Below are 15,227 nucleotides of genomic sequence, written 5' to 3'. Positions count from 1 at the left end.
CGAAAATTGTTAATCCTGAGGATGTTGATAAGAACCCTTTGAGTACGGAATCCTAAAAATCATTCTACAAGAGGGCATTATATTATGTGTTTCAGAACATTTGAGTTATAGGGAAATAACATTATTATTCTCTAAACTAAAAATCACGCTATAACGGGTATTGAAACTAAAAAGCATTAATTATTTGCAATCTAGTAACTTGCGATGAACTTTCTCTAAGGCGCTCGAACAATCTGGCCTCAAAAATCGTTAATCCTGAGGATGTTGATAAGGACAATGGTACAAAATAATTAAAATCGTCTATTGTCATCGGTTTTTGATAATTCTTCAAAATTTTGAATTAAACCGAACGTTCAAAGTGGATAGAAATCGGGTTCAAAGATTCCGTTACTTGTTACTTACATACATTCCTACATACATACATACATACATACATACATACATACAACCCAAGCTAATAAAAGCGTGTTAAAAATAGGTAATAATCAAACTTCATACATTTTAATTTAAAGATTTTTTTTACTTTTTTATTTTATACAACAAATTCACCAGATCTCTACCTCATTACAGCTACAATAGACTAATATAATCCTAAAAACTATACAAAAGCAAAATATAAAAAGTCGTTGATGATTTACTGGCAATAAAACAACAAACTTTCAACATAAGATAATTTAAGTTACTTATTCAAACTTTATTACGAGTATTACTGGATATTATTTCAATTGTTACTAACTTTAGCGGCGTTTAATAATAACCGAGAAAATATTAATTTAAAATATTTTTATCTTTTGTAATAAAAGAAAACTTTTGAATACAAACAAAAAGTATCTATGAAGAAAATTCGTTTGTTCATCTACATACTTAATTCTATAACCAGTTTAGTAAAAAATAACAGAAACAGCAATTTAACTCGTCAGATGCAACTATTAAAATTAACATTTATAAAAGCTTACAATACAATGCCAGGAGAAACTTGAAAGCTCGGTTATTAGATGGTTTTAATTAGTTTAATCAACGCCGCGTAACGATCGACGCGCCTCGCCACTTCTTACAAACGAACACCGGAACTTCCAATGTATTTTGTAGTTTGACAAACTTATCTGTGCATGTAGCGCACTTTCGAAAACATCTACCTATTATTTATTGTCTATGGTCGTGTGTTGTCAGGTTCATTAGCGATTTTTATATTTACCCAAGTAAAGAGATTTGTTTTTGAATTTAAACAATCGCGTACTTAATACCGTTAAATTAGTTATTTCAAGATATTACTTAAAGAGGCATAATATGTTAAATATTGACAAAATGAATCGTTAAACTTTTTCACTTCTACATATTTTTGACAAACTAGCAACATTATGATGGCTAGTAGCGCTCCCACCGCACGCATAAAAAAGTTTGTCAAACTATACCTATATTTTACACCGTTAAAAAATAGTTGAGCAACACTGGAAGTTCCACACTTGCCTCATATTTCTTACCTAGTATCTACTTAATGAGTATTGTTGTACATTAAAATGTTAATGTGCACTTAATTTACGATTTACTTATACGAAAATACATCGCTTCTTTCAATACATTAAACATTATCCTTATTCACTACCTAATTCTACATAAAGTTTGGTCGAAAACAGGAATGTGTAAAACATTGACTAGAATTTACTAAAACTTAACATCGACCTAAATAAATATTACATACAAAATTTAACATTTTAACTCGTTATCAAAACTAAACACAATTACGCTATAGGTACAGACATTTGGAATTTGCTACAATTTGAGATCTTAAAATATAATTACGATCATACAAACCACACAAAAATCATGTCCTTACAATATTCACATAATGGAATCTATATAACATTTCATCCTTATCAAAAAACAAACAGACATGTGTTAAAATGTTCTTATGTATATTTGTTGTATGGTAAAAATACACAACACATTACTTCATGGATCGGCTGTTAGTAGAATATAATAAATAGTCTTATAATTTATTTTTGGAATCAATGGAGATCGAATTTATAGGTATAAATATAACAAGCGCAATGCAACTCTGTAAATCGGTTAGGTAAAGAACAATTAAGTCTCCTATAATAAATAACGCGAATCTATTATATAGCAATATTGTACATAAAAATAATTTGAGATCAATGAACAATCCTCCTTTAATACCATCCGAATATGCCCTGAAAAAAAATTGTCTATCTCCAACTTTTTGTACACCCCAGGTGCGCATCAAAAAACTACCGGTACTCGCCGAAAAAACCTTTCTACTCGATTCACAACAATTCCTTTAATATCGACGAGATCAATTGACTCGATATTTGTTTAGGAAAGACATTATCGTAACTTGTATAACAGTAGACATTGTTGTAAATCTTAAAAATACACGTGTGCATCAAAATCGGACGTCTTGGACATCGGTGGGGGTATTGGGGAGTTGCGTTTGGTCCTGTGAAGGTTGCTTGGTGGGTTGGACGTGTCGGGTCCTGGGTTCCTGTGGCTGTGTCTCCCTGGCGAGCACGCGCTCGACGTGTCTGGCGACCAGCTCGGCGGCGGCCGGCGGCGTCCTCGTGAGGGCGCACAGGTCGCTGACGGCCATCCTCACACGCAATCCTCGTGCAGCTGCCGTGATACATGCCGCTGCGATTAGCGACGGCGGTACCAACAAGAATTCCGTCTCTGTTAACAAAAAAAACATTACATTAATATAAAATTACAATAATACCGGAACTTGTACACAGATTTACTTTTATATCTATTTATATACGAGTATATTAATTCTAAAATAAGCGAATACGTAATATTTTACTAGAAACACACATTAGAACAATTAGATATTTCAGGGGATTTAAGACTAATAATTAAAAAGAGTTGCAAAAATAGCCTCTAAGTGGTTCGTGATAGTGTACTAAATTGAATGCCATAAAACTTTACAGCATTAAATTTTATATTGATTATAAAATACATCTGAAATTCTGTGATTAAACAATTTTTAATTTCAAATCTCCACTTTAATGGACAAAATATTCATCAAACACATATTGCTTGCGTGATTCTTTTTATAGAGTAGTATTTCGGCGATGGACACCGACGCGGCGCAGGCGCAGGTAGAACACATCTGTTGAGATAATAACCGCGGACAGGTGGCCGGACACCTTGCATCTCGTGCGTCCTTGCATTTTTGTTTATATCTTATAATCTTACGAATCGAAAAATAAAACAAGATTCAAATCCGCCTTGAGCCTCTGTACATCTGGCATTGAACATTACATACGAATATTACACATAACATTAAACGGAGCGACTTATGATTGAGATACGGAGTTATATCTCTGAGTAAAATCTTTAAACTAACTATTCTTAATAATGTCGCCCTGTAGAAACGGAGAATCAAACCACGAAGGAAGAAGTAACATTATTATGATAAAAAAATCGCCACACAGTTCTCAACATCAAAACATAAGTCACCAAGTAAATATCGAATAAAAACGTGCAAAAAATCATCCCGATACATTTGCACAATGCATATACGTTGCGCATTGTTGTTGTTAAGAATAAGGAAGGAAAATGGAACAGCTGCGAGATTTGTGCACACAGTCCCAGTCCACATCTTTGTGCCTACCTACCCGAGGACAATGGACCCCGAATAATGGTAATTTACATCTTACGTCTTCTAAGTGAGAGCGCAGCTGCAATTTTGCTTGACGAAAAGGGGACCCTATTGTTAGCCTTGAAAGTTTTGTACCCAAGTCACCTAGCCAATCTTACGCACTCGAATGCCTTATAATACTTTGACCTATTATTCCAACGTCTGATAGTTCTAATTAAAAAGTTGTCTTAACCTTTATCGAGCTAACTAAGCTAAATAAAGCTGCAATAAGACTACTGTCATGGGTGTAAGTATTGATTAATTCATAAAAAAACATTATGCAGTTAACCTCTTAATATTAAAATAGATAAAGAAGCCATATTAGTAGGCACATCATGCCGCAGACTTAGGTATAACACTATGTTTATTTATTATGTTACCAGTATTATAAGCAGATTACGGAGTAAGGAATTGCAGCGACTAAGTTCCAATTCTAGTACTACGTTGTTAGGCAAAAGTCATAAAAAATTAAGATAGAAAGGCAAAACGCACGTGTTAGAGCCTTATTCCTATCCGTTCCTATCAGATTGTTTTGATTTCAAGTAAGCAAGGAAAAATACCAAATCACGAATAGCATCGTTATAAATTTTCATATTGTCAAAGTAGCTCAAGATCCTAATAATTTCATCCAGTCGATCCAAATCGAAATAAAATTTCTTACGAATACAAATTCCCTGGTGACGACATCGAATCAATGAAGCAAAACAACTTGATACACTTGGTAAAGTCGCGTTGGGTGAAGGCGTGCCGAATGTGCGGCAGATGTGACGACACCTGGCGACCCTTGCGTTCGCTGCCTCCGTGCAAGCACAAGCGAGGGGTCACTGCCCACCTACACCCTTCCTTACGATGCCCTTACAAGTTTCTTCACGCTAGCTATTTGCTCTAAAGAAAAAGCTCTATCGTAACACGCGACCGCGTCATAACTTTAATCAGAAAAAGCGCCCACTGACTACTCACCTACTTAATCGTAATTCAAGCTCGTCTCCTTCGTAGGAAAAAAGAGTTCGTTATAGCTATGTATTGCAAATTAATTTATGCCCCTCCCGAAGAAAATCGAATCCGAGAAAGTAACGTCCGCTAACGTTTTCCTAGACGCGTTGCAAAAACTTAAAATATTCTCGTGGTCGTTATGAAATAATAATGTTTTAACGGACAAGATTGCATTAATCTTACCAGTAAATTATAAATAGTTTTAATCCTTTGCGCTCTAAAGGAACCTATTCAAACCACTAGTGTCCGTTATTAATAGTCTATCCTATTTTGGCTTAGGAAAGATCTTCGATCGATCTTTTGGTAACATTGTCAAATATCGTTTACGTTACCAAAGATGAAATTGATACACAAAACATTGGATAGATCGTTAATATCGACATAAGGTCGTAAGGTACAAAATCCTTTCCATACACCGGAACATTTTTCTACCGTCGCCCTCACTAACAAGCTTATCAGTAATTTAAAACAATATCCGATCGCGTATCGGTCATAATCTGTTCGCGGGGCAACGGACCGGCGCGATCCGTTGCGCGACAGGTTGCCCGTCAGTTGGTTGGACTCAACATCTGCTGACGCCAAGGGGCCGCGAAGACTACACCCTCGTCTTACCCTTCTAATTGCCAGCAAATGAACGTTTTCTAACTGTCTCCAGGAACCGTTAAGTTCCGTTTGTGAAACCTGTTGTGCCCCAATAGTGAATCCTTGTGCAAATTGTGCAGAAGTGCAAGGGTCGCAAAAATGGTATTGTCTAGCCGTGGGAAACTAGTTACTGAGTGTTGTATAGGGTTCAATATACTTTTTGGGTAATGTAAGAGACAAATGGGCACGTAGTCCAGCTGATATTAAGTGGTCACTGTCGCCCATAGATATCTGACCAGTAACAAACGCCCAAGCAAGAAAAAAAGTTTTGTCTGATATTTATCACAGAAACGTTACCACGCCCTAAAACTAGAATACCGAGTTAGAACATATCTATTCACAACTACTATAAAGCTTTAAGTTGCTGTAACTTAAGACACTATAACCATTATCGCAAGATTCTGAATTATGCAATGCGTTCTTCATTTTAAGACAGATCATTATCTCTTTTTACCTGTGTATCTCGCAGCGGAAGATGACAAAAACTGTAATAGGAACCTACGCTTACATCGGAACCAAATCGGAAGGGTTAGAGCGGAAATGCGAGTTTATTCGGGACTACTTTGAGATTTGAGGCAGCTAAATCGCGTTAGATAGCTTCGGGTAAACGCCAGGTGCGCGTCGAGACGGTCTTAGGGTCCTTTATTGCGAGGTCGAGACAGCCAGGAGCTGAACAATGGCCGCGGGACGTCTTCGCGCATTGTCCCGGCTCAGCTGGCGCTTGCTCCCCAGTGCTCGGACTCGTCATAAGTCACCGCGTCCCTGACACGGTTACTTGAATTATAAAAGAAAATCAAATGTAAAGCACCCAGTTTTGCGTAACGCTTACCAATCGTGTCTTTGGGTTTATTTTTAAATCTTATGGGGTAGGTCAAATTCAATGATTTGACTATGTTGCCATGGTGAGTAAACTATGGAGTAAATTGTATAGAAATTTCAGTAAGGTACGAGTTAAGTGTATTTTATACTGCCGCTCAATTTCAAACTTACTGTATAAAATGTTTTCACTCTTATACATAATTTAGAAAATCTAAATACCTGTAGAACGCAAAGATATTATTTTTACTTTTCGCCATTTATTAACTGTTGACTTAATTAGGATATAGTTTCCCAAGTAAATATTTATTGCACTTAAATATTATTTTCTACAAGCAATTCCCTAATAAATATAACTGCAAACAAGTTTCTAAGTCGTAAATAAACTTAGCTGAAAGCCAACAACCAGTTTAACATAAAACCGTGGTCGTTACTGCTACTCAAATTACGTATGCATCAAAAATGAACTCCGCTATCAGAACGGGAGAAACCTTAGGGTTCAAACAGTGCTATTAACCTATTCACACCTTGAGCAATACACCAAGCAATCAACAATTATACTACTTCCGCTCTCCGTCCCTTACTTGTACTTACTAATTGTCCATTCGATTCAACGTTACCTTTGAACTTTCAAGCAAAAAGCCCACGTAAGGCAAGTTTACAAATAACATTTACCATATAATTAATGTCTACTTTGAATAAAGGGAATAGTATTTTATAGACAGGACCATAGATAATAAATACAGAATAAAAATAGGTATTTTTCAATGGGACAAATGTGTAAATACTTTGCTAAATTAAAATTACATAAGTAAAACGTATTTGTTAACCTTTTCAAGATAAAGTTCCATGTCCAATATTGGGATACAAATACTTTAATGAGGATAGAACTTTGGTTTAATTAAATCAACAACAAGTATGTAAATTTATTATAATTACTGCACCCGAAACTTAAGCGATCTAAGTAGGGGATAAGACATTGACATCAATAAATAAAAGTTTATCAGTATTAAAAAGATCATAGGGGCATATAGGGTTAAATGAATCTATTTCTTTCTTAAAACTCATATGAAATTGTATAGAGAGCCAAATTATTTTATTACTTGTCATAATATAAATAAGTACTTTTAAATTGTAAATATTTAAAACATATTTAAGCTAAAATATCATCATGACATTCTCAAATTTAAATTAAAAAGGTCCATTAAAATCGCAGTATGAAAGTAACTAACAAATACACATAACCATACATACAATTACCATGTATTGCCATGAATTTATTATTTTAACTCGCTGCGAACCCATTACCCGGCGTGCCATACCCGTACACATGGCGTCAATTCCATAAATCAGATTGAGTTCAGATAAAATCGTAACACATTACACACACAAACATCTGGGCGATACCACGGGCAGTTACAACAACAAACTGACGACTGTATTAGTAGTAAAACTTACGATGTATTGTTATTAAAAAGCTTATCTGTTACTTCTTTTACTATTCAGTTTAAAACGATAATAGTTATACGCTATTGAATAGTATAGGACACTTAGACCATTAACTTGGATATATTAATTACTAGGATAAAGGATAACCATTACTTTAAGACTTTTGTAGAAATATACATGAAATTACAAACAAAGGTAATATTGTAAACATGAGGGAAAAAAACAAAGATATTTGAAATGAGAGTAACATAGGTAACATTGTAGATACGAGTAATACTTTATACGAGTAATACTATATACGAGTAATTATTCCTTTACCCAAAAAATCCAACCCATCCGACTTTACCGATTTCAGACCCATATCCATACTTCCTTTCCTGTCTAAAGTCCTAGAGCGCCTCATCCATCAACAGCTTAGCTCCTTCCTTGCCACTCATGCTCTTTTAAATCCTTTGCAATCCGGTTTCCGCCAAGGACATAGTACGGCTACTGCATTGCTAAAAATAACCGACGACATACGCATGGGGATGGATAATCAACAGTTGACAGTACTAACGCTGCTGGATTTCAGCAATGCCTTTAACACTGTTGATTTTGACGTCCTCTTGGGGGTTTTGCGTTCTCTCTACATATCTCCGACGGCAATTGATTGGTTTCGTAGTTACTTATTTGGGCGCCGGCAGCGTATTCAAATTGATGACAATTTTTCCAATTGGTCGAGTACAACTGCCGGAGTACCTCAAGGTGGCGTGTTGTCACCCCTCCTTTTTACTATTTTCATTAATTCTATTAGTCTTCACCTAACTTCTCTCTACCATCTATATGCAGACGATTTGCAGATATACAACCATGCTAGTCTAAGTAACTTGCAGAATGCCATTAAGAACACCAACTCCGACCTGACTTGTATTTCAATTTGGAGTAAAACCTATGGATTGAAATTAAATGCTGCTAAATCTCAGGCCATTATCATAGGGAGTCCGCGTTTGGTTTCAAGAATCGACTGGCACCAGGTACCTCCAATAACACTGGATAACAATGTCATCCCTTACAGTAACGTGGTTAGAAATTTAGGTATCGTCATAGACCAGCATCTTTCGTGGACACCACAGATCACTGAAGTCAGCAAGAAGCTCTTTGCTGCAGTGGGCTCTCTTCGTAGATTGAAAAATGTGTTACCTATTCCCACTAAAATTACGCTTGCGCAGTCACTACTTTTACCTATACTTGACTATGCCGATGTGTGCTATCCTGACATTACTGAGGAGCAACTAAATAAGCTTGAGCGTCTTCAAAATTTATGTATACGGTTCATATTTGGTTTACGTAAATATGATCATGTTTCAGAATATCGTGCTAAGCTCAAGTGGCTCCCAATTCGCCTTCGCCGTAATGCTCACATTTTATCTCTTCTATATTGTGTACTATTTAATCCGACTTCTCCTCCATACCTCAAGCAGCGATTTCAGTTTCTCCATCTGTCCCATGACCGATCCCTTCGCTCCACCGAAAACCATGCTCTCCTTACTCCATTCCACTCAACATCCTACTATAAGAAATCCTTCACAGTTTCAGCTATCCGTCTATGGAACTCTCTTCCTGTATCTATTCGCAATGCTCAATCCCTATGCTCCTTCAAAAATCTAGTAAAATGTCATTATAGTCAGCTCTAACTCTATCTCTGTTTCGTTTCTCTCCCATATACTCTTGCTATGTGTAATTTTATTTCTTTGTTTGTTTTATCTGTCACAACTCTGTTAAATCTAGCTCCTTTCTTTTAATACGTATGTCTTTCATTAATTTGTTCCAAAATTTGTATTTTATTCCTTACAACTGTTATTTGCACCCTACCTCTTATTCTATTTCTTGTTACTTTAACTCCGCACCCTGTAGGTTGCCTGGAAGAGATCGCTGATTAGCGATAAGGTCGCCTATTGTATTTTTAAAATTATAATTTTCCTTGTGTATATTTCTTTTATGGGTACAATAAAGCATATTATTATTATTATTATTATTATTAATACAGAAAACAATAAAGAAATTTCAGACATGTAAGAGTGTAGTGTACTTCGGAACGATTAATATTTTCAGCTGTAAACTTTTACAGTGCTTAATTCAGATTTATTATGAGAAACAAAAGTTTTGTGCATTGGTAAAACTTCACCAAATAACTTTTAGATAGAGCAATTTGTAAAAAAAAAGTACATAGGCATCTGAAAGCCAACTGCGCATTTTTTATTTGTTCTAAAAACACAATAATTGCAATAATTTAACAAAGGGAGTGTCGGTAGGGGCTGGTGAGTGAGGGGTGAAGCACAAGGTGTGCGATATCAGTGCTGGCATGTGCGTGCCAGCACAGCGTCCGGCGACCCTCCCAAATGCCCATGCATGGCCATTAGAGGGCGACCACTCAATCGCATTATAAACAAGGGTTTCAATCCTGTTTGGGCGATTAGGACAAGACTTGTTATCAGCGCACACTCGGCATCAACAAGCCAATGTAGAGTCAATAGTTTATTGACTCTATATTATATTGCTTTTGTTTTCGCCCATCCCAGTCATTATTTGGATATATTTTTTGGATTTTTTTTTTCAAAAAATATGTTTTAAATATTCTACTGTTTCTTTTAATTTTATGAGGAATGTCTTCTTATATATAAAATTCTCGTCTCACAATGTAAGTTACCGAACTCCTCCGAAACGGCTTTACCGATTTTCACCAAATTTTATATGCATAATCAGTAGGTCTAAGAATCGGCTACTATCTTTTTTTAATACCCCTAAGTGATAAGGGTTATTCACCCGCAACATTTTTTATTTATATGGCAATACAACGTTTGCCGGGTCAGCTAATAATTTCATAAAATTTCTAAATAAGAAAGTAAGTCCAATAGACCTAGAAATTGCTCGCTAGACTATAAAGTCCTTAACATACTTACTTACGTTTTGAAGGCTATTTGTTTAAAGATACATGTTGTACAAACTATGATGTAACATGAAGGCAACGAATAGCCCGCATAAGACTATTATAATACAAAAACGCTTAGACAATTCTTACTTAAATTAATTCTTTCGAACGAAGACGAACTTAACCTAATATATCTGAACCGCCTAACGAAGCTTAATTTACAATCAATTAACACATTTTAACCTACATAAGCATTACTTAAAAAGTTAGAATAAGCTAGTAAGTATTAGTAGACATAAACTAATCTGTAGAGATCACTGAAAACAAGGGCTTTCGCCAAATTTTTATGATGAGACCTACTAGAGGTCGGATAATTACGAAAAATTTTGCACGACTTGAAATTTTCCCGTTAAGTTCAGTGAATAGTACTTGTTATGTTATATTGTGAACGATGATATACTAATATACAAAATAAAGGTATATTCTTACCGGTATAACAGACTGACGTGAGCGTGAGGGCATGAGTGCGGACCAGAGGATTTGCTCGACCCCAGGGCACTCGCGCTAAGAACGGCTCCACGAAGTCGAATGCGGTCGCGATAGACAACTGCCAGTTCAATCGCTGCAACAGCATCACTTCCCATTGCTGAAACAAATGACAGTCCTCTTAAAACTGAAGATAAACAGTCGTATTGTCTCAATGATAAGTTACCCAATCAAGTAGACACTATCAGCGCCGAAGGGAATTTCGCCAAACTTAAAATGACTTTCAAACAGTCCCTTTTCAATTCTTTCCATTGCAATAAATCGTATGAATTACAAAGGTTTGAATGGCGTCATTAAAGACATACAATTAAATAAGGTAGTGAAGAACAGATAAATAGCTCTTCGTTTTCTCCACAGCTGAATCGTAACCGTCATACACGACGGATCAAACGGAAACCGCAAAAAATAGCGAATCCTATTACAAACAAAACAGAAGGGGCTACCCAAGGAATCGGTTTGTGTTTATGCAGGAAAGCTTATCAAATTGTTATGGGCGTTTGGGCGTTGTAACCTATCTATATTAACTGAGGTTGCACGAAGCCTTAGAAGACTACTATTTTTAGACATCCGGGGAAAGTAAAGGGGTCTTGTGGGAATATAACGGCCCCACTAGATGTTATTGTTTTGAAAGTCTTCTTGTACTATACGATATAAGTAGGTATACTTAATTACAAGACAAAAGGACAACAACGTGATGAGCGTGAATTGCGTCACCCTATTTTCGATATTTCATGCATGACATTTCAAGAAGTATAATTGTGGGAACTCGTACGCACTTGGACATTCAAACTTATTATCATGCGCGATACCGAGTTATCGGGATCATCGCACGCATTAATTGCGAGGAAGGAAGCGTATTCCTCGATGCCATACGGTGTTTCGTGGGTATTATCAAACGCACATCGACTCCACGATACTTTTCTCACGGTATTTAATTATTCATCGCTCCAAATGGCGTCAAAATTAGAATACCTTCGCAAAGTTCAAAGCATTTCAAACTTAAAGAACTAGGTGTCGAACAGATGCTCGTCCAGGCCAAATTATTGATAAGTATTGTATGAGGAGCTTAATGCGATCAAACTAACGTGTCCTATGGAAAGGGTGTTATAATAGCGTGAGAAACATGCGACAAGTTTGAAATGCATTGGTGACGGTACACTAATTTACCGAATCACACCTGCCTGCGGTCGTCGCTTATGGTTATATCTAACATTTTTGTGCATTATACAAAATTAAAACGTAACCTTGGAAAATTTACAGCGTTTGAAACTATCTCAAAATCCTAACATGCAAACCTAGGAAACACCTACATACTAAACAGTAGATATAACAATGACCTTATTAGCTATCACATCCGCTATCACATATACAAGAAGTACCTTCGAAGGAGCTTCTTATTTGATTGCTATCAATGTTCCTTCGCCCACATTTCCGACGGAAACGCGTAAAGCAGAAATTCAGTGGCTCGATTCGTCACGCGGTTACCTACTCGGTTTGTCACAAGAAGGGACACTACCTTAGACTTGTCCGCCCCTAGAATTGTTGGCTGCGGAAGAAGTAATTGCCGGAAATTCACAAGCAACACTTTAAGGAAACGGGTAATATAAAGCTGTCCCTTTGGGGTGAAGAAATGACATTTGACTCAGCTAATAGAGTTCACTCACAGGACAATGAAAGCAATACACACCGTCTTGCGGTCGCCACAGGAAGTAAAAAGTGAACTGCGTCATTATAGCAAGCAATTGACCTTTTGCGCGCGTATCACACAAGTTATAAATATTGCAATAGCATTTTCAAATATTAATTTATACGTAATTAGACATTAATTTAAAGCAATTTTATTAAAACATATTCAAGATATGGGATAAGTAGGTAGTAGATAAATTATTTAAATCAACAGACTAATTATTTACGTTATGTCTTGGATTACATTAGTCATTGGTCAATACATTAGAATTAGAAGGGCTATCGCCTATTCGCCTATCTACATATGATTACAGTATATTATACGCCCATAGATTAGTTATACGCCATCTACCAACTGCCAATTAGACTAATAAAAATAAGGTAATATTATGATTTATTGAAATTCGAAAGAATTTAGGGAATTTTTGAAAAGCCTACTTTCATCTGGGTCTAGCAAACAATTATCTCTAATCTAATTTATTTGCAAAGCCATTTTACTTTCCATAGATAGGTTAACTTACCTTACCTTAGGGTAAGTACCTTTTGCACAGTATAAAGTAAGAAAAAGTGTAGTGTACTGTTGCGCAAGACACTAGCGAAGCAGTAGCTCCAAAAATGTAATCATAGTAACAAAGTATACATCAGGCTAATGGATCATATGTAAACCCACGCGTACAAAATTATTGATGTCATTTCCGATCCAATCAAAGTCCTCTGCCCCTTCAAACTGCGGCGATTATACTTATATCATCTCCACAACTACATATATTATTATAGTATCTATAATTTCTTACCCGGACTTCATGAGGGTACACGGAGTTGTCGGTGTACGCACAGAGGAGGTCCACCGAGAGTGGGTGGCACTGACGGAACTTGGAGGCGAGCAGGAGAGCAGTGACGGCGAGCAGTTGCAGCTGCTGCCGCGAGATGGCGCGCTGCGCGAGGAACCTGTCCATGTAGCTCACGGCTAGCGGGAACACCTGCTCCTCACACTGTTGCTCCTCGCATACCTGTGGACACACATGGGTTTATTCTATCGGATTAACTAACGGGTCAGTAATAGTTAGTAACTGTGAAGACAACGACTTATCTTTATTCAATTTACAATCGTTGTTTATTGTTTACCATGCCGTACATTATATACCTACGTCACACACTTAGGAGGCTTTCACAGCCTTAAATTTTATTACACATTTATTTATTAAGTTTTGTTAACGAAATCGCAAGTTGTTGAAATTAAGACAAATGTAAAATAGGCAATGAAAGGTTATTATCACCTTGATACCACTTGTATTGAATGTAAATACGGCGTAAAGCGTAGTGGCAGTAGTGGTCATACTTTGTGCAGAAGATTCGGGGTTCGATTCAGAAATCTTACAGGACGTAGAAATTCTCAGTTTATAAACATGGATTAATTTTAGTACCTAAATATTATAAGTCATGTAAACATTGCAGAATGTGTATTTTTATGGCTTTTATTTACGCTTCAAAGTGATGGACATAATCATAGACTTATATTATATGACTTGTATATTGACTTATAGTACCTATGCGTTTAATATAATGTAGTAATCATTATTAAAATATCTAATAGTCAAGATATCAATATCTACCTACCTACATCATCATATTTAGCATAAATAATATTAACTCATCATATGACAAAAGTGGGTAGGTTCGAAATACATATGAATTCCTGGAATACACTACAAAAAGAACCATTGTTAAAAACTGAGATAATTTGAATAGAAAGCTTAAGTGCGCTTACAAATTTCGGGTCATTGACTTCAATATTAATCAGCTGTTGACGGAAGTAGTATAAGTCTAATGCTTCTACAAAAAGGGAAGTTATTAACACTTAAGTGTTATAATGTTACTTATCTGAATATAAAGGAAAATCTAGGAACTTACCTCCAGCATCCAAGTAGTGACGACCTTCCGCATGAAGGGCTGGATATCTATCTGCACATGTTGGAAGTAATCTGTGTGTAATGCATGAGATCTCTCAAGAGTTAACAGGTTCAGAAGCAGCCGTGGGTCCCGATCGAGGGCTCGGTCCGGACCTGCGACGCACATGTCCACGGGCCTCCCGCTGCTACTGCTACGGTTTCCAGAGTTCTCGAGATTTTCTCCACAAGACAAATCCATTTCGATCACAGTCTATTCCACTAAATGTTATTGTCACTACGAAATCTTCCTTGAAAACCTTGTTTCAATACACTAAAGTGTCTTAAGTTTAATGTACGTAGTCGTATTATTTATTTACGAGTGTGTTTACAGTTCACGAAAGCTTGTAAGCACGGAACGCACCGCACGTCGCGCGGCTCTACAGGCAAGTGTGAAACTGAATGTGAAACAACCCACGTTACCTACGAGTACCGCAAGGGCCTGTATCGGAACGCGGTGCACCCGGACCCTTCCACCCCACCCTTAGCATTGTCTTGTAGCCCTTATTGTGGAACCCTATTCATACAAGATAATACAGACGACTTAAGGTTTCAACTTTTAGGGGACCTCAGTCGGTTACTATAA

The 15,227-nt window shown here is 36.6% G+C and overlaps 1 protein-coding gene across 1 annotated transcript; it reads right to left on the bottom strand.

Annotated features, from left to right (window-relative positions):
* Positions 1-511: 511 nt before the first annotated feature.
* cycD (cyclin D) lies at positions 512-15,052 on the bottom strand. Its single transcript, XM_073085737.1, has 4 exons — positions 14,607-15,052; positions 13,490-13,705; positions 10,953-11,109; positions 512-2,685 (listed from the first exon to the last, which is right to left on the bottom strand). Exons 1-4 carry the CDS (start codon positions 14,841-14,843, stop codon positions 2,402-2,404), a joined length of 894 nt encoding a protein of 297 aa, XP_072941838.1. The 5' UTR covers positions 14,844-15,052; the 3' UTR covers positions 512-2,401.
* Positions 15,053-15,227: the final 175 nt, after the last annotated feature.

This window comes from Epargyreus clarus, unplaced genomic scaffold, assembly GCF_041222505.1.
Source record: "Epargyreus clarus isolate Ecla_fem2 unplaced genomic scaffold, WU_Ecla_fem_2.2 ptg000023l, whole genome shotgun sequence".
Taxonomy (NCBI): domain Eukaryota; kingdom Metazoa; phylum Arthropoda; class Insecta; order Lepidoptera; family Hesperiidae; genus Epargyreus; species Epargyreus clarus.
This window is presented reverse-complemented; position numbering and strand designations above follow the sequence as displayed.